Here is a 20,121-nt window from a genome sequence, read left to right as displayed (position 1 = left end):
ACCTGTCTCTACAACAAAATACAAAAATTAGCCGGGCGTGGTGGTGCACACCTGTAGTCCCAGCCACTAGGGAGGCTGAGGTGGGAGGATTGCTTGAGCCCCAGTAAGTTATGATTGCACTGCTGCACTCCAGTCTGGGTGACAGAGTGAGACCCTGTCCCAAAAAAAAAAAAGAAAAGAAAAAGAAAAAACACTGAGATAAAGAAGCTACCAGAAAAAAATCAAAACAAAACAAAACAAAAAACAATAAAGAAAAAGAAGAAGCCAACCAAGAGTCACAGCCCTTTTACCCTCCACTGCCCCTTAGGCTAATAATAAAGGCCTCTCCAGCCTTCCTTTCCCATTTATTTTTTTCCACAGAAGAACTCCACTGAACATTCATTGAAGGCCCAGATTTAGAGTGAGCGGGGCAAACCAAGTTTTGTGCTGGGTGGAAGGAGGGGCAGCTGCTGTTCAGCCCACAGGACTCCTGTGAGGACACCACATGTTCATAGTTGTTAAACCATCTTGCAAATTCATTGCCTGATGTTCAGATCTCCCGGCTCAGCTGGTGTCTGTGGAGGAGAGGATTTATGCCTCAGAGAGGGCATGAGCCCAGATGATGCCTCAAGACTCAGGTTCTAGGAGAGAAAGCAGTGCTTCAGGGACTGCCCCCGCCCGAAATGCAGTCGCCATCTGCAGGTAAACAGAGCTGGAGCTGGTGCTGCCGGAAAAGAAAGAGAAGGGCTCTCCGGCAGCCTGCGGCTTCCTCAAGGACTTCCCAGGCCGGGCGCTGTGGCTCACGCCTGTAATCCCAGCACTTTGGGAGGCCGAGGCGGGCAGATCATGAGGTCAGGAGATCGAGACCACCCTGGCTAACACAGTGAAACCCCATCTCTACTAAAAATACAAAAATTAGCTGGGCGTAGTGGCGGGCGCATGTAGTCCCAGCTACTTGGGAGGCTGAGGCAGGAGAATGGCGTGAACCCAGGAGGCGGAGCTTGCAGTGAGCCGAGATTGTGCCACTGCACTCCAGCCTGGGTGACAGAGTGAGACTCCGTCTCAAAAAAAAAAAAAAAAAAAAAAGAACTTCCCTGACAGCACCCAGGCTTCCCTGATCCCCCCGCATTGTCAGACTTCTAAGGCCCAGCTTTAGTCCAAGCCTCTTTCTTTTTAAATTTATGGCACTCTCAAAACCACCTGGTGTGCATCAAGCCCTCTGCCGCTAGACCCTGTGTGAAAACTGTAATGGTAAAATGCTCAAACCAGGGCAATAAGCAAATTTTGACCCTTCTGCTTTCATTCACATAAAACTGATTTCTCAGTCTATATTAATCTTGGATCACATTTTTTTTTGAGACAAGGTCTCCCTGGGTTGCACAAGCCAGTTTTAAACTCCTGGCCTCAAGCGATCCTCCTGCCTTGGCCTTCCAAAGCACTGGAATTACCTGTGTGAGCCACTGAGCCTGACCTCAAAATTGTACATTCAAAACAAGCTGACGTTCTGGGCACAGGAGGCACGTGCCTGTAGTCCCAGCTACTCAGGAGGCTAAAGCAGGAGGATGGCTTGAGGCCAGGAGTTTGAGGCTACAATATGCTATGATCACACGTGTGAATAGCCACTGTACTCCAGCCTGGGCAATAAAGTGAGACCCTGTCTCTAAAAAAATTAAAAAAAAAAAAAAGCTGGCAGAAACTTAGTTATTTGGGATTGATTTGCATCAAGTTTAGTGAATTGTTGGGAGATTAGCAGTGTGTTAGTCCAGTGTGGGGAAAAGAAAGAGAGATCAGATTGTTGCTGTGTCTGTGTAGAAAGAAGTAGACATAGGGGACTCCATTTTGTTTTGTACTAAGAAAAATTCTTCTGCCTTGAGATGCTGTTAATCTGTAACCTTACCCCCAACCCCATGCTCTCTGAAACATGTGCTGTGTCAACTCAGGGTTAAATGGATTAAGGGCTGTGCAAGATGTGCTTTGTTAAACAGATGCTTGAAGGCAGCATGCTCGTTAAGAGTCACCACCACTCCCTAATCTCAAGTACCCAGGGACAGGCCAGGCACGGTTGTGGCTCACGCCTGTAATCCCAGCACTTTGGGAGGCCAAGGCGGGCAGATCACGAGGTCAGGAGATCAAGACCATCCTGGCGAACACGGTGAAACCCCGTCTCTATTAAAAATACAAAAAATTAGCCGGGCGAGGTGGTGCACACCTGTAGTCCCAGCTACTCAGGAGGCTGAGGCAGGAGAATGACGTGAACCCGGGAGGCGGAGCTTGCAGTGAGCAGAGATCACGTCATTGCACTCCAGCCTGGGAGACAGAGCAAGACTCCCTCTCAAAAAAAAAAAAAAAAAAAATGAATCAAGTACCCAGGGACACAAACACTGCGGAAGGCCGCAGGGACCTCTGCCTAGGAAAGCCAGGTATTGTCCAAGGTTTCTCCCCATGTGATAGTCTGAAATATGGCCTCGTGGGAAGGGAAAGACCTGACCGTCCCCCAGCCCGACACCCGTAAAGGGTCTGTGCTGAGGAGGATTAGTATAAGAAGAAGGAACGCCTCTTTGCAGTTGAGACAAGAGGAAGGCATCTGTCTCCTTGCCGTCCCTGGGCAATGGAATGTCTCAGTATAAAACCCGATCCTATGTTCCATCTACTTAGATAGGGGGAAACCGCCTTAGGGCTGGAGATGGGACATGTGGGCAGCAATACTGCTCTTTAAGGCATTGAGATGTTTATGTGTATGCATATCTAAAGCACAGCACTTAATTCTTTACCTTGTCTATGATGCAGAGACCTTTGTTCAGGTGTTTGTCTGCTGACCTTCTCTCCACTATTATCCTATGACCCTGCCACGTCCCCCTCTCCGAGAAACACCCAAGAATGATCAATAAATACTAAGGGAACTCAGAGGCCGGCGGGATCCTCCAGATGCTGAACGCTGGTCCCCTGGGCCCCCTTATTTCTTTCTCTATACTTTGTCTCTGTGTCTCTTTCTTTTCCAAGTCCACCTAACGAGAAACACCCACAGGTGTGAAGAGGCAACCCACCCCTTCAGTCCAGGATCTCCCAGAAGCAGTTGCCAAGACAGGATGTGCAGGAAATATATTAGAAGTGTCTGTGACAGGAAATGGGGCTGGGAGCACAGGTGTGATGCTGCGTAAGGGAAGGAGGAAGGAAGGTTTGGTGGGTGGCAGCGTCGTCTTAGATTGCAAATGCAATTCTGGGGAAAATTCGGCAAGCCTGTTGGGGGCTATTCCAGCCGAAGTTACCCTTCAGAGGGGTCCTCAGGCTCCCAGGACCAGCCTGCCTTCACATCCTTGATACAGGGATGCTAAGTCATGACTGGATGCAGCCCATGGGCAGCACAGCCTCTGAATGCTAGGAGGGGCCCTCAGCCAATCAATCAGCTCTCTTCCCTGGGCATGGTGGCTTATGCCTGTAATCTCAGCACTTTGGGAGGCTGAGGCAGGTGGATCACTTGAGTCCAGGAGTTCAAGACCAGTCTGGGCAACACAGTGAGACCCTGTTTCTGAAAAAAAAAAAAAAAAAAGAAAAAAAGAAAATAAAAAGATAGGCCAGGCGCGGTAGCTCACGCCTGTAATCCGAGCACTTTGGGAGGCCGAGGTGAGCGGATCACAAGGTCAGGAGATCAAGTCCATCCTGGCTAACATGGTGAAACCCTTTCTCTACTAAAAATACAAAAATTAGCTGGGTGTGGTGGCGGGCGCCTGTAGTCCCAGCTACTCGGGAGGCTGAGGTGGGAGAATGGCATGAACCCGGGAGGCGGAGCTTGCAGTGAGCTGAGAGCGCGCCACTGCACTCCAGCCTGGGCGAGAGTGTGAGACTCCATCTCAAAAAAAAAAAAAAAGAAAAAGAAAAGAAAACATTATGCTGAGCCAAAGAAGCCAGTTACAAAAGACTGCATGGTTTATGATTTTACTTATATGAAATGTCCAGAATAGGCAAATCTATAGAGACAGAAAGTAGATTAGTGATTGCCAGGGGCTGGGAGGGTTGGGGGTGATAAATACAGGGTGTGGGGTTTCTTTTTGAGGTGCCAAAAATGTTTTAAAGTTGACTGTGGTGATGTTGCACACATCTGTGAAGATACCAAAAACCACTGAATTGTACACTTTATTTTTTATTTTATTTTATTGAGACAGAGTCTCACTCTGTCACCCAGGCTGGAGTACAGTGTCACGATCTCAGCTCACTGCAACCTCCACCTCCTGGGTTCAAGTGATTCTCCTGCCTCAGCCTCCCGAGTAGCTGGGATTACAAGTTTGTGCCACCATGCCTAGCTAATTTTTGTATTTTTAGTAGAGACAGGGTTTCACCATGTTGGCCAGGCTGGTCTTGAATTCCTGACCTTAGGTGATCCACCCACCTCAGCCTCTCAAAGTGCTGGGATTATAGGCATAAGCCACCGCACCTGACAAAAAGTTTTAAACAATTATTTTAAAAAACAAACCCACCCGAGCCTACCTACCAGAAGCCTTTGCTCAATGGGAGTGAAGTGGGCGGGTAGCTCTGGTGGATCTAAGTGGCCACTGAGCTGCAGAAAAGCACCCGTCTGCTTTTATCCTAGTCCTGACAGAGCTCAGAACCTCCCATGGCAGCTCCAGGGATGGTTCTTAGGGTTGTGGTTGGGCAAACACATGTGGTTCCCACTAAGCCCAAGGAGAGACATAAAGGAGGGACCAAGGAGAGGCTTCTGTGGAGAAGGCAGGGGCAAAAGCTGGCTGTAAGGTCTGGCCAGCTGCACCACACTGCCCACCAGCACCTCATCTTCTCCTTTACGGAAGAAGTGACTGGGAGTCCGGGATCCTAGGTCTCATTTCTGATTTTTTTTTTTTTTTTTGAGATAAGGTCTCACTGTGTCTTGTGGGTGGGAATGCAGTGGCGTGATCATGACTCACCGCAGCCTGAGCTCAAACTCTTGAGCTCAATCCTCCCATCTCAGTCTCCCAAGTAGCTGAGACTACAAACATGTGCCATCACACCCAGCTAATTTTTTTTTTTTTTAGACGGAGTCTTGCTCTGTAACACCCAGGCTAGAGTGCAGTGGCACGATCTCGGCTCACTGCAACCTCTGCCTCCTGGGTTGAAAGGATTCTCCTTTCTCAGCCTCCTGAGTAGTTGGGATTATAGGCACCCGCCATCACGCTCAGCTAATTTTTTGTATTTTTAGTAGAGACAGGGTTTCACCATGTTGGTCAGGCTGCTCTCGAACTCCTGACCTCAGGTGATCCACCAGCCTCGGCCTCCCAAAGTGCTTGGATTACAGGCGTGAGTCACCGCGCCCGGGCTTTTTTATTTTTTTAAGGAATGGGGTCTCACTATGTTGGCCAGGCTGGTCTGAAGCTCCTAGGTTCAGGGGATCCTCCTGCTTTGACCTCCCAAAGTGCTGGGATCACGGGTGTGAGCCACTGCACCCAGCCCTAGGTCCCGTTTCTGATTCGGTATGTTCCTTACAATGCAACTAACTTCCCTGATTCCCTGTGTTGGAAACACCTCAGCCACAGGATCTTGGAGAGGTGACAAACTGGACCTTTGAATACCTGGGCCAGGCAAGTATTCTGACCCTAGCCAGCCTGTGAACTTCCCTCCCCAGAGCCAACATGGTCCTTTATAAAAGAAAACAACCTCTGAGAGTGAATGTTTTGAGCTACAGTCACTTGAGGGAGAAGAAAAAGCTCATACCCACAGGAAAGACTGTTCTGCTGCCATGGCAACAAGTCACCACCATAACCAGTTTTAAGCCACTTAAAGACAATTCATCTCCCTTCAGCTGAACAATTTTCCTCAGTGACTAGACATCTGACACTAGCCAATCGGTAACAGCCACACTGGTTGACCAACCAATCCCTAAACACTACCTCCCTTGATATGTGCCCACCATTGATCTTCAACCTCCTAGCATCTTATATAAGATCAGTGCCCTGCTCCACTCACAGGGATTGCACCTAATAGGCCCAGCTCCACCTCCCTTAAGTAAGTACTGTAGTAAATGCAGCTTTTTGGTTCAGATGTTGAGAGATGGTCTTTTCTTTAGACACACTCGTATTCTGGAATCTTGCCTTCCTGGGAGTGATTTATTCTCACTTCCTCTGTGGTGTCATTGCCTCCATGCCTCTGAGCCTCGTATACCTGTACGCATCATATGCCTCTATGGTGTCACTGGGGAATGAGAAAAAGGCCAACTCCAGGCGTGGTGGCCGAGAGTTGGCAGATCCAGAGGCCGAGGTGGGCAGATCACCTGAGGTCAGGAGTTCAAGACCAGCCTGGCCAACATAGTGAAACCCTGTCTCTACTAAAATACTAAAATTAGCTGGGCGTGGGGGCGGGCACCTATAATCCCAGCTACTTGGGAGGCTGAGGCAGGAGAATTGCTTGAGCCTGGGAGGCAGAGGCTGCAGTGAGTTGAAACCGTGCTACTGCACTCCAGCCTGGGCTACAGAGCTAGACTCCGCCTAACAAAAAAAATAAATAAAATAAAATAAAATAAAAGGCCAACTCTTCTTCTGTACAAGGCACCAATGAAGACTGGATTTCAGACCCCTCATCTGGGAAACTAAGCAGTCCACATACTTCACAACTGTACATGGCAACTGTGCTCACCCCTCATAACCTCTAGCCTTCACGTGTCATTCTACCTCCCCGATACCTTCTCCAATCTGTCCTTCCCTCTTTGCCCCTGCTGCCACATTCTTAGTTTCAACCCTTATGGTTTCTTTCCTGTACTGGTGCAGCAGTTTCCGACACATCAGTGACTCAGGTCTCGCCTGCATCTAGAGCAAACACGTCATGTTCTTACTTACCCCTGTGCCTTTGTAGCTGCCGTGGCCTTGCTTGGCCTGAACAGCCACCCTCAGCTTCCTGGTCAACCTCTAGCTCATGCTGCAGCACTCAGCTCCAACGTCACCTCACCTGAAAATTGGCCCTGACTCGCCTCTCAGACATGACTATAGTCTGCCAGGCTCTGGGCTCCCATAGCTCCTGACCATACCTGGATGATGGCACTGATTGCCACAGGGATTGTTTACTGCCACCCCAACCAGCCTGTGAACTCTAGATGTGAGAGCTAGGCTGCTTTCATTGCTTGGTAACCAAATGGTTATAAAGAACAGGAATTGGGAGAGGAGTAAATTACAATTATAACTCCCCACTTAATGCTATTGGGAATCCTTCCCTAGCTTTGGTTTCCCCATTTTAAAATGTGGATAATAGGCCAGGTGCAGTGGCCCATGACTGTAATCCCAGAACTTTGGGAGGCAAAGGCAGGAGGATCATGTGAGGCCAGGAGTTAGACACCAGACTGGATAACATAGTGAGACCCTGTCTCTAATTAAAAAAAGAAAAAAAGAAAAAAAAAGTAATAGGCCAGGCGCGGTGGCTCACCCCTGTAATCCCAGCACTTTGGGAGACCGAGGCAGGCAGATTGCCTGAGGTCAGGAGTTTGAGACCAGTCTGTCCAACGCGGTGAAACCCGATCTGTACTAAAAATACAAAAAAAATTAGCCAGATGTGGCGGCATGTGCCTGTGATCCCAGCTACTTGGGAGGCTGAGGCAGGGGAATTGCTTGAACCAGGGAGGTGGAGGTTGCAATGAGTCGAGATCGTGCCACTGCACTCCAGCCTGGACGACAGAGCAAGACTCAGTCCCAAAAATAAATAAAAAATAATAATAATAAAATAAAATGTGCATAATAATAGCACCTACCCTATACAGTGGTTGCGAGGACTCAGCAGGATCACATATGTAAAATGCCAGGTCTATAGAGGCTAATAAATGATAGTTCTTATTACCACAGAGAGCCCCTGACACAAAGGATACATCCATTAAATGCTATTTTCCTCTCCTCTTCTCTGCCACAGTGCCCAATCTACTTGGCAGGATGGTATAGTGGTTGGATAAATGATGGACCAACATTTCTGTTATTTTCCTTGATTGCAACCTTCAAAAATTATTGTCCAGGCAAGATAGCTCATGCCTATAATCCCAACACTTTGGGAGGCTGAGGCAGGAGGATTGCTTGAGCCCAGAATATTGAGACCAGTCTGGGCAACATAAGGAGACCTTGTCTCTGCAAAAAATTTAAAAATTAGCTGGGCATGGTGGCATACGCCTGTAGTTCCAGCTACTTGGGAGGCTAAAGTGGGAGGATCGCTTGAGCTCAGGAGATCAAGGCTGCAGTGAACCGTGATCGCATTCCAGCTTGCATGACTACTGCATTCCAGTCTGGTTGACAGACATAAAAGATATACCTTGGACAGCCCCTCTTAGACACCCTAAGAGCGTTATCTGAACCTCTCTTGTGCCCCTTGCTGAGCTCTGCATAAGTCATGTGTTCACTTGGCAAGCAGATGTATTGAGCCACACACTGTGGTAGGCTCTGATGGCGCCAGAGTAGACCAGACATGGTTCCTGTAATCAGGGGTTTCACAGTCAGATGGTCAGATGAGGGAGGCAGAGAAGCAAAATGCAATTCTATTAATTGAGCATCAGTGAACAATAAAGTTACCAGGGGCTTTAGAGAGCTCTGGGTACAACATCTTCAATGTACAAATAAGAAAACCGAAGAGTTTTGTGCTTGTCTTTTCACCATTCCCCATAGGTTACTTTCTTTTTTTTTTTTTTTTTTTTTTTTGAGACAGAGTCTCTTGCTGTTGCCCAGGCTGGAGTGCAGTGGCACAATCTTGGCTCACTGCAACCTCCACCTCCCAGGTTCAAGCAATTCTCATGCCTCAGCCTCCCAAGTAGCTGGGATTACAGGCGTGTGCCACCATGCCTGGCTAATTATCCCCTGTAGGCTTCTTTTTTTTTTCTTTTTTTGACGGAGTCTCGCTCTGTTGCCCAGGCTGGAGCGCAGTGGCGCCATCTCGGCACACTGCAAGCTCCGCCTCCCAGGTTCACTCCATTCTCCTGCCTCAGCCTCCTGACTAGCTGGGACTACAGGTGCCTGCCACCACGCCAGGCTAATTTTTTGTATTTTTAGTAGAGACAGAGTTTCACCATGTTAGTCAGGATGGTCTTGATCTCCTGACCTTGTGATCCACCCGCCTCAGCCTCCCAAAGTTCTGGGATTACAGGTGTGAGCCACCGCACCCAGCCCTATCCCCTGTAGGTTTCTTAAGGCAGAGCAAGAGTCTTTTTCTTTTATTATTTATTATTTTTTTTTTTTTGAGACGGAGTTTTGCTCTGTTGCCCAGGCTGAAGTTCAGTGGCACAGTCTCAGCTCATTACCATCTCCACCTCCCAGGTTCAAGTGATTCTCCTGCCTCAGCCTCCCGTATAGCTGGGATTATAGGTGTGCGCCACCATGCCCAGCTAATTTTTGTATTTTTAGTAGATACAGGGTTTCACCATGTTGGCCAGGCTGGTCTTGAACTCCTGACCTCAGGTGATCCACCCGCCTCAGCCTCCCAAAGTGCTGGGATTACAGGCATGAGTCACCGCACCCGGCCAAGAGTCTTTTTAGATGGAGTTTCACTCTTGTTGCCCAGGCTGGAGTGCAATGGCGTGATCTCGGCTCACTGCAACTTCAGCCTCCCGGGTTCAAGTGATTCTCCTGCCTCAGCCTCCCAAGTAGCTGGGACTACAGGCATATGCCACTATGCCTAGCTTATTTTGTATTTTTAGTGGAGATGGGGTTTCACCATGTTGGTCAGGCTGGTCAGGTGCCCGGCCCATAAGCTTCTTTAAATACTTTCATATGTGTGCTTAGCATAGTACCTTGCACATAATAGGTGATCAAGAGATAACTTTTGAGTATGTAACTGGGTTAAATTAATTAGAACCTGTCCTCCTAACACCCAGCTGAGATCCAGAGGCTGCTAGTTGCCTCCCCAATATCAATTCTTCCTTTCTCTCAATAGGCACAGGGGGTGAGCTGCAACTTACCCAACTAAAAGACTAAATTTCCCAGCCCCTTCTGCAGCTAAATTTGGCCAAATTACTAAATTCTAGTCAATCAAGTGGAACTGACTTGGCTGGAAGGTGCACCTTTTGGCTCTTCCTCCCTTCCTTCCTACACTAGGCCTCCACCTGGATCATGAGTGTGACAGCTGGAGCTCCTGCAGCCCATCTGTGGAGCACAAGGTGACAGTGAAAATGGAAGTCATATGCTATGGAGGTTGAAGCAGAAAAAGAGAGGGATCCCAGGATCCTGAAGATTCTGTGGAACTGCCATAGCAGCCTGGACTGCCCATTACCTCCTGATTTCCATTTCTTGAATGTAAGAGAATTAACCCTTGCCTGTGTAAGCCACTGTAGCAGTCTCTTACAGCAGCTGAACACAATTCCTTACTGATATAGAGGCCCTGAGAAGAATGAAGAATTTGAAGTGGTAAATGGGGAACGGTTTAATTTTGGGGTAAGTGGAGAGAGAACAGTCCTCCCCATTGAGCAGAGTCCCCTGCCATGCCCAGATTCCAGTCTTCCTCAGCCTAGGAGGGGACATGCTTCCTCTCTAGCACACCAGGCTCTTTCCCCAAGAGTTATTCTAGAAAGCAAGCTCTTTTTTGCTTTTGGATTTTTTTTTTTTTTTTGAGACAGGGTCTCACTCTGTCACCCAGGCTGGAGTGCAGTGGCGCAATCATGGCTCACTGCAGCCTTGACCTCCTGCACCTCAGCCTCCCGAGTAGCTGCGACTGTAGGCGTACATCACCATGCCTGGCTATTTTTGTGTTTTCTGTAGAGTTGGGGTTTCTTCATGATGCACAGGCTGGTCTTGAACTTCTGGGCTCAAGCGATCCTCCCACTTTAGCCTCCCAAAGTGTTGGGATTACAGGCGTGAGCCACCACACCCAGCATCAAATGGAATTGTAATGCCCCATGAGCCGAGGGACGCTTGACCCCTGCAGCAGTGCTGTGCCAGGCACTGGGCTAAGGATTTCACATGCATTATCTCATTTTAGCCTCATAACAGCAGCCCCATTTTCAGATGAGAAGACTGTGGCTCACAGAGCTCAGCCGCCTGCCCCAGGTCACGCAGCTGGGATGTGGCTCCAAACCCAGGCTTCCTAAGTCCAAAGCCTGGGCTTTAACACAGCTCCAGCAGTTAGGAAAACCGTCCGGAGCAGCTGCAACAACAACGGGTTGGTCAAAATGCCCTGACCTTGAGCTCTAGGTTAAACACCCAGACCATCTGCTTCCTCTTTGTTTGAGGCAAGAGGCTAAGCCTCAATTTCCCTTTCTTCCTGCCCAGTGTCATAACAGATTACAACTTGCTGACCTAAAACTGGTTTTACTGCTCCGCATGGCCGCAGAACTTTGGGTGTGGCAGCTCTGTTACCTCCACAGGAGCCTTGCAGACAGTTTTAAGAGCGGTGCAGGCCGACACGATGGCTCACGCCTGTAATCTCAGCACTTTGGGAGGCCAAGGCAGGCAGATCACCTGAGTTCGGGAGTTCAAGACCAGCCTGACTAACATGGAGAAACTCTGTCTCTACTAAAAATACAAAATTGGCCGGGCTTGGTGGCACATGCCTGTAATCCCAACTATTCAGGAAGCCTGAGGCAGGAGAATCGCTTGAACCCGGGAGGCGGAGGTTGCAGTGAGCCGAGATTGCACCATCGTACTCCAGCCTGGGCAACAAGAGCGAAACTCCGTCTCAAAACAGAAAAAAACAAAAAAAACAAGGGCAGTGCTATGGGGGGAGGGGGTTCATCCTGGGCTAAGCGTTGGATCTCCTGGCTTCTGCTCACTGTGTGACCTTGGGGGTGTCACTGAACCCCTTAGAACTATGTTTCCCCATCTGTGAAATGAGGACACCTGCTCTGTCCTCCTCACTTAGAGAATTAATGAAAAGGTATTTTGGAACTGAGGAAGAGTTTTTTTGGATGATAATAATAGCTCACATTTATTGCATGCTCACTGTGTACCAGGCAGCGTGCTCAGCACTTAAAATTCATTATCTTATTTAGTTCCCATAAATCAGACAGGTAGGCATTCTCCATTTTACAGATGTGGAAAACTGAGGCTCAGGGAAGAGTAAGGTGAGTTGTTCAAGGTCACAGAGCAAGTGGTGGTACTTGAATTCCAACCCAGAGAGTCTAACTGCAGGACCTATCCTACAGATGTGGTGGTCCTTATTAACCATATGTGGAGGGGCTGATCATGGATACAGCTAGAGCCTCTGGGTGGGAGTTACTGCTGGAATTCAGGGGTGGAGAGGTGAGCCCTGGGGTGCGGGGTGGAAGAGATTGTGCTCAGGCCATTTGGATGCCTATCGTTCCCTCTTCTGGTAGAGCACGCCTCCTGGAGGAGGCTCTGAGCAGATGCCTCAGGATGGACGGCCAGCAGGTGGCCTAGGGCCCCTCAATGCCCATACCAGGCTGACGATTTAGCCAGGGGCTGTATTCAGTTACGACGCAGACTCGGTTTGGAGGCCAGCAGGTTTCTGTAGCCCAGGAAAAGGATGGGACATCTGCCACTACCCTTGGCCTCTGCATCTCCGCATCTGATTTGCAAAATCCCACTCTACTAGTTGGTATTGCAGGCTCTCTATAGGGTTTTAGCCCTAACAGGTTGTTGGTAGCACTCCCTCTGGTGGCAAAGATGCACCACTGACCCCTCTGTAAAGCACAGTACTACACGTTTTGGAGTTGTCCGTAATTTGACACAGATACACAGTTTCTTTTATTTTTATTTATTTATGTATTTATTTTTGAGACGAAGTCGCACTCTGTTGCCCAGGCTGGAGTACAGTGGCACGATTTTGGCTCACTGCAACCTCTGCCTCCCGGGTTCAAGCGATTCTCCTGCCTCAGCCCCCCGAGTAGCTGGGATTACAGGCGTGCACCATTAACGCCTGGTTAATTTTTGTATTTTTAGTAGAGACGGGGTTTCGCTATGTTGGCCAGGCTGGTCTCGAACTCCTGACCTCAGGTGATCCACCTGCCTCGGCCTCCCAATGTACTGGGATTACAGATGTAAGCTACCATGCCCAGCCACAGATACACAGTTTCATACTGAATCCTCACAGCAGCCCAGTGGGTTCAGAATTATTATCACAACTTTCAGCCAGGCACAGTGGTTCACACCTGGAATCCCAGCACTTTGGGAGGCCAAGGTGGGTGGATCACTTGAGGTCAGGAGTTTGAGAACAGCCTGGCCAACATGATGAAACCCCATCTCTACTAAAATTACAAAAAGTCATCTGGGCGTGGTGGCACATGCCTGTAATCCCAGCTACTTGGGAGCCTGAGGCAGGAGAATCGCTTGAACCCAGGCGGTGGAGGTTGCAGTGAGTCAAGATCGCGCCTCCGCACTCCAGCCTGAGCAATAGAGTGAGACTCCATCTCAGAAAAAAAAAAAAGTAATTATTATCGTAACTTTAAATAATATGACACATTAGAATGTGTAAAAAAATGTATAAATAAATAAATAAAGGGAAAAAAAGAACAAGAATCGGAGACTTAGAGAGGTTAAATCCCTTGCTTGGTTTATAGGTAAAGTATGTCCTGTCTTGAACCCACCACTTTACCTGCCTTCTTTCAGCAATTACCCCAAGTCTAGACCTCTGGTTGTGAGCACAGCTCGCTTATAACAGTTTCCACATTCTGCTTCCTTTTCCTCCGCCAGCCACCAGTTCCCTTTTCTCAGCCTTCCCACTGAGGTCTCAGCCTGTGACCCAGGCACAGGGCGCCACTGGAGGGTGATAATGTCTTCAGAGACTTGGAAGGGCTGGGGCCTAGAGTCTGAACTGACTTCAGTCTTCTCTGCAGCGACGCTTTCTCACATTAACACACTTTATGCTCTCTCTGCTCTAGGTGAGAGGACCACTTTTTTTTTGTTGTTTTTTGAGACAGAGTCTCACTCTGTCACCCAGGCTAGAGTGCAGTGGCTTAATCTCGAGTCACTGCAACCTCCGCCTCCCGGGTTCAAGCGATCCTCCCACCTCAGCCTCCGAGTAGCTGGGACTACAGGTGCCTGCCATCATGCCTGGCTAATTGTCATATTTTTTGTAGAGACGGGGTTTCACCATATTGCTCAGGCTGGTCTCGAACTCCTGGGCTCAAGTTATCTGCCTGCCTCAGCCACCCAGAGTGTTGGCATTACAGGCGTAAGCCACCGCCCCCGGCCCACTTTGTATTTTCAGTAAGCCCATGAAGTGTAATATACATGTAAGCAGGGCATGGTGGCTCACGCCTATAATCCCAGCACTTTGGGAGGCCAAGGCGAGCAGATCACTTGAAGCCAGGAGATCGAGATTTGTCTGGGCAACGATAGTAAGACTCTGTCTCTTTTTTTTTTTTGGAGAAGGAGTCTTGTTCTGTTGCCCAGGCTGGAGTGCAGTGGCACGATCTCAGCTCATTGCAACTTCCGCCTCCTGGGTTCACGCCATTCTTCTGCCTCAGCCTCCCGAGTAGCTGGGACTACAGGTGCCCGCCACCACGCCCAGCTAATTTTTTATATTTTTAGTAGAGACAGGGTTTCATTGTGTTAGCCAGGATGGTCTCGATCTCCTGACCTTGTGATCTGCCCGCCTCGGCCTCCCAGAGTGCTGAGATTACAGGCGTGAGCCACCGCGCCTGGCCAAGACTCTGTCTCTTAAAAAAAAAATTAGCTTGGTGTGGTGGGTATGTGTCTTTAGCCCCAGCTATTTGGGAGGCCAAAGCAGGAGGATGACTTGAATTCAGGAGTTTAAGGTTATAGTGAGCCATGATCATGCCACTGGACTCCAGCCTGGGTGACAGAGTGAGGCCCTGGCTTTAAAAAAAAAAAAAAAATTAGCCAGGCATGGCAATGCATGCCTGTGGTTCCAGCTACTCAGAAGGCAGAAGTGGGAGGATTGCTTGAGCCTGGAGGTCAAGGCTGCAGTGAGCCATGATTGTGCCACTGCATTTCAACCTGAGTGACAGAGGAAGACTCTGTCTCAAAATAAATAAATAAATAATTAAATAATAAATAAATGGGATTATAACTATGTACTCTTGTGTCTGGAGTCTTTTACTCAACCTAGGTCATGCATGATGTTATATGTAGCAGTAGTTCCTTCTCATTGCTATACAGAGTCAAATACTATAGTATTCCATTATATATCAATATGTCACAATTTATCCATTCTACTCTATCTCTCTGTCTGCCTATCTGTCTTATCTATCTATCTATCTATCTATCTATCTATCTATCTATCTATTCTAGACACAGAGTCTCACTGTGTTGCCCAGGCTGCAGTGCAGTGGCATGATTATAGCTCACTCTAACCTTGAATTCTTGGGCTCAAGTGATCCTCCTGCCTTAGTTTCCCAAGTAGCTAGGACTACGGGTGCATGCCACCACATGTGGCTAATTTTTAATATTTTTTTTAGAGATGGGGTCTCACTACTTTGCCCAGATTGGTCTTGAACTGTTGGCCTCAAGCAATCCTCCTGCCTCAGCCTCCCAACGCACTAAGATTACAGGCGTGAACTAGTGCATCCAGTCTCATTCTACTGTTGATGGACATTTTATTATTTCCATTGTGAACATCCTCCTATATCTCTTTTTTGCATATAAGTAAACATCTCTGTTGAGTAAATATGCAGGAAGGTATTGCTGGGTTATGGAGCAAGCCTGTATTCAGTTTTAGTAGATACTACCACACAGTTTTCCAAAATGGTTGTATCACTTTATGCTCCAATGGCAGCATATGTTGCCAGTTTCTCCACATCCTTACCAACATTAGTATTGCTAGTCTTTTTAATTTTAGCCATTCTGGTGGGTGTGTAGTGGCATTTCATTGTGATTTTAATTTGTATTCCCATGTTGATAATGAAACTGAGTATCTTTTCTGTTCTGGTCTGTTCTTTTTCTTTTTTTTTTTTCTTGAGACAAAGTCTCGCTGTGTCACCCAGGCTGGAGTGCAGTGGTGCTATCATAGCTTACTACAACCTCAAACTCCTGGGCTTAAGAGATTCTTCTGTCACAGCTTCCCAGGTAGCTGGGACCACGGGCGCACGCCACTGCACCCCACTATTTTTCTTAGTTTTTGAGGAGACAGGTCTTGCTGTGTTGGCCAGGCTGATCTCCAACTCCTGGGCTCAAGTGATCCTCCTGCCTCAGCCTCCTAAAGTGCTGGTATTACAGGCGTGAGCTACCATGCCTGGCCTGTTTTTCATATATTTATTGGCCATTTGGATATTAATTTTTGTGAAGTGCCTGTTCATGACTTTTTTATTTTTTATACAATACATCATGATGTTCAGCTGTTTGTGTCTTTTGCCATTCTTCTTCTTTTTTTTTTTTTTTTTTTGAGACACAGTCTCGCTGTGACGCCTAGGCTGGTGTGCAGTGGCACGATCTCAGCTCACTGTAACCTCCACCTCCAGGGTTCAAGTAATTCTCCTGCCTCAGCCTCACAAGTAGCTGGGACTACAGGTGCCCACGACCACGCCCAGCTTAATTTTTTTTGTATTTTAGTAGAGATGGGGTTTTTCACTATGTTGGCCAGGTCTTGAACTCCTGACCTCGTGATCTGCCCACCTTGGCCTCCCAAAATGCTGGGATTACAGGCGTGAGCCACCGCACCCAGCCGCCCATTCTTTTTTTTTTTTTTTTTTAATTTTTTTTTCTTTTTTGAGACAGGGTCTCACACTGTCACCCAAGCTGGGGTGCAGTGGTGCAATCACGACTCACTGCAGCCTTGACCTTCTCTGGACTCCCACCTCAGCCTCCTGAGTAGCTGGACTACAGGTTCACACCACCATGCTCAGCTAATTTTTGTATGTTTTGTAGAGACTGGGTCTCATGATGTTGCTCAAGCTGGTCTTGAACTCCTGGGCTGGAGCAATCCTCCCTCCCCTCTACTCCCTGCCCCCCGGCCTCCTACGGTGTTGGAATTCCAGGCCAAGCATCAGCCACTGCACCCACCTGTCCCTTTTGCCCATTCTTTTTATTGGATTGTCTGCCTTGTTCTTATTGATTGGTAGGAATTCTTTATATATTATACATGTACTTTGTTAGTTCTATATATCTTCTTCCAAAGAATGCTGCTAAAGGTTTAGAATAAAGCTGCTGGGCAAGAGGGAAGAGAAATGTGTCTTTTGTAAGGTTTGGGATCTGGTTGAAGGTTTTTAAGGAGGGTCTCAGGGGAGTGGGGATAAACTGGATCGGTTGCTGGTTCTGAGGTGGAATTAGGAGAACTGGGAATTGGCCAGATGCCAGGTGCAGTGGCTCATGCCTGTAATCCCAGCACTTTGGGAGGTGGGCAGATCACCTGAGGAAAGGAGTTCGAGACCAACCTGGCCAACATGGTGAAACTCTGTGTGTACTGAAAATACAAAAAAAAATTAGCTGGGCGCGGTGGTGCATGCTTGTAATTTCAGCTACTTGGGAGGCTGAGGCAGGAGAATTGCTTGAACCTGAAAGGTGGAGGTTGCAGTGAGCCGAGATCGTGCCACTGCACTCCAGCCTGGGCACCAGAGCAAGACTCTGTCTCAAAAAAAAAAAAAAAAAAAAAAGAGAGAGAGAGAGATTGGAGAACCAGGGATTAATTAGGGATGGAATGCTGTCATAAGGCAAGGGTGGCTTAGCAACTGAGTATCTCCAGTAATAAATGAAAATAGCAAAGCTTGTCTAGAACACCACTGACTGCTTTTTTCTCTTTTCAAGTCAAGCTAATTTTCACACTTTCAAGTCTCCATAAGTTTTGACTTTTCCTTTTTTCTTTTTTTGAGATGGAGTTTCACTCTTGTTGCCCAGGCTGGAGTGCAATGGCGCGATCTCAGCTCACCGCAACCTCTGCCTCCCGGGTTCAAGCGATTCTCCTGCCTCAGCCTCCCCAGTAGTTGGAATTACAGGCATGCGCGACCATGCCCGGCTTATTTTGTATTTTTAGTAGAGACAGGGTTTCTCCATGTTGGTCAGGCTGGTCTCGAACATCGTGACCTCAGGTGATCTGCCCGCCTCGGCCTCCCAGAGTGCTGGGATTACATATATACTTTTATATGAAGGTATATGACTTTCATATAAATGTGTTTCTATGCTTAATTTTGAAAATCGATTTTCAAATGTAATATAAATGTACTTTTTGTTGTTGTTTAACTGCAAAAGAACTCCAGTTTTTTGTTTGCTTTGTTTTGTTTTTTTGAGACAGTCTTACTCTGTTGTCCAGGCTGGAGTGCCGAGGCGTGATCTCGGCTTACTGCAAACTCCGCCTCCCGAGTTCAAGTGATTCTTGTGCCTCATCCTCCCGAGTAGTTGGGATTACAGGCGCGCGCCACCAAGCCCAGCTAATTTTTGTATTTTAGTAGAGACGGGGTTTCACCCTGGTGATCAGGCTGGTCTCAAACTCCTGACCTCAAATGATCCACCCGCCTCAGCCTCCCAAAGTGCTGGGATTACAGGCATGAGCCACCACGCTCAGCCAAACTCCAGTTTTATAAGGCTTACGCCTGTGGCCCTGAAACCTGGTCCTGGCTGGAGTAAGAACCCCATAGAACCCTTAGCAACCTAATTTCCTCCCTAGCAACGGATCTCCTTGGAGCTCCTCCCCATCCGAAGCCAGGAGGAGGTGTAAAACCGGATGTTGACTGTTTTACCATAGTAATGCACACGAATCCGGAAGTGACGCCAGAAGAAGAGGAAGTGAAGGCTACAGGGTATCCACGTGGGTTCTGAGCGTGTTTCTACGTCCCTGGAAGCCGGTCATTTAAGCTCATTCCTCGCCACGGCTTAGTCAACATGGGTCGCTCGGGAAAGTTGCCCTCTGGTGTCTCAGCTAAGTTGAAGCGCTGGAAGAAAGGCCACAGCAGCGACAGCAACCCCGCCATCTGCCGCCACCGTCAGGCCGCCCGCAGCCGCTTCTTCAGCCGGCCGTCAGGTAGCTGGGTTGGGACCCGAGCGCAGCCGGGGGCGGGGTTCCAGGCAGACCTGGGTCCAGATGAGTCTGGGGCCTCTGGGAGAGTGCGGGGCCAGGCATTGGACCTTTCGTCTCTTAGGATGTCGGATCTGGAGCCCTCTCTGAAGGGCAGTCCTTCCAATTTAGCAGATACAGAAACTGAGGTCCGCAGTAGGGAAATGTCTTGTGTAAGGTACCGCGGGTGTCAGAGTTGAGACAGATGGCTTGGACCTTGGGTAGCTCTTTACAGAGCGCGTTCACCTTCATTTATTTTGCAGGCCCTCTGAATGTAGCTCCCAGCCGATTCCCAGTGGCGTTTATGCCGCTGCTACAGGGAAGCAGAAACTTTTACATGGAGGATTCCCTTTCTCCTTGGTTTTTCAAGTTTTTAGGCATACAGTGGTTTTATGAGACTGGCTGTGTTCAGAATTCAGCCTCTCGGGTTGGAGATTTGGCCTGGGCTGGTTTGTTTCCCAGGGGTTGTTCTGTTCTCTTGACCAAAGGGAGGCTTGGACCTTATCTTGTGCCTCTGGCTCTCAGGAAGGAGTGACCTGACAGTCGATGCTGTGAAGTTACATAATGAGCTGCAGTCAGGGTCCTTGCGCTTGGGCAAAAGCGAAGCCCCCGAGACGCCCATGGAAGAAGAGGCCGAGCTGGTTCTCACCGAGAAGTCCTCGGGCACCTTCCTGAGTGGCCTTTCCGACTGCACAAACGTCACCTTCAGCAAAGTACAGCGCTTCTGGGAGTCCAACTCGGCTGCCCACAAGGAGGTAGGGGCGAGGGTCAGGAGGGCCATAGGATAGTGAGGAGAGGCCAACTCACGCCTTTTCTTCAGCTCTGGCCGACAGGTCTCCGATGACAACAGCTGGTATTTCTGGATGATGCGTCATCGCTCCTCCCCTTTATGTCTCCTCCTAGGGCAGGTTCTACTTTCTGCTTTTTATAAGAACATCTCCTCTGCTGAAGTACTTGAGGGTAGAAATATTTTCCAAACATTTCTCTCCTCAGCTATACCTAACACAGCACTTTTACACAGAGTATTTTCAATAAACATATGTTGAGTAAATAAATGCTGAGTAACAGTGATTAGGAAACGTTTTATCTAGCAAGAACTAAATTTATTTACTTTAATTTAACTTAATTCATGTATTTATTTTGAGACAGAGTCTCGTTCTGTTGGCCAGGCTGGAGTGCAGTGGCGCAATCTTCACTCACTGCAACCTCCATCTCCCGGGCCCAAGCAATTCTCCTGCCTCGGCCTCCCAAGTAGCTGCCATTACAGGCATGTGCCACCACGCCCGGCTAATTTTTTTTTTT

The 20,121-nt window shown here is 48.4% G+C and overlaps 1 protein-coding gene across 5 annotated transcripts in view; it reads left to right on the top strand.

The window, feature by feature from the left end:
• Nucleotides 1–20,121, top strand: part of RRP12 (ribosomal RNA processing 12 homolog) — a 69,059-nt gene that overhangs the window by 6,354 nt on the left and 42,584 nt on the right. For 3 of the 5 annotated variants that reach the window (XM_055352632.2, XM_055352633.2, XM_063710348.1), the window contains 2 exons: nucleotides 18,511–18,786; nucleotides 19,345–19,574. In XM_055352632.2, the coding sequence (XP_055208607.2) occupies nucleotides 18,648–18,786; nucleotides 19,345–19,574 (369 nt within the window). In that variant the 5' untranslated portion in view covers nucleotides 18,511–18,647. Of the gene's footprint in view, nucleotides 1–360; nucleotides 682–10,016; nucleotides 10,215–18,510; nucleotides 18,787–19,344; nucleotides 19,575–20,121 lie in introns of all 5 variants that reach the window. The other 2 variants (XM_063710347.1, XM_055352636.2) reach the window with 2 other exon arrangements.

Source organism: Gorilla gorilla, chromosome 8, assembly GCF_029281585.2.
Source record: "Gorilla gorilla gorilla isolate KB3781 chromosome 8, NHGRI_mGorGor1-v2.1_pri, whole genome shotgun sequence".
Classification (NCBI taxonomy): domain Eukaryota; kingdom Metazoa; phylum Chordata; class Mammalia; order Primates; family Hominidae; genus Gorilla; species Gorilla gorilla.
Note: the sequence above shows the minus strand (reverse complement) of the source record. Positions and strands in the feature narration are given on the sequence as shown.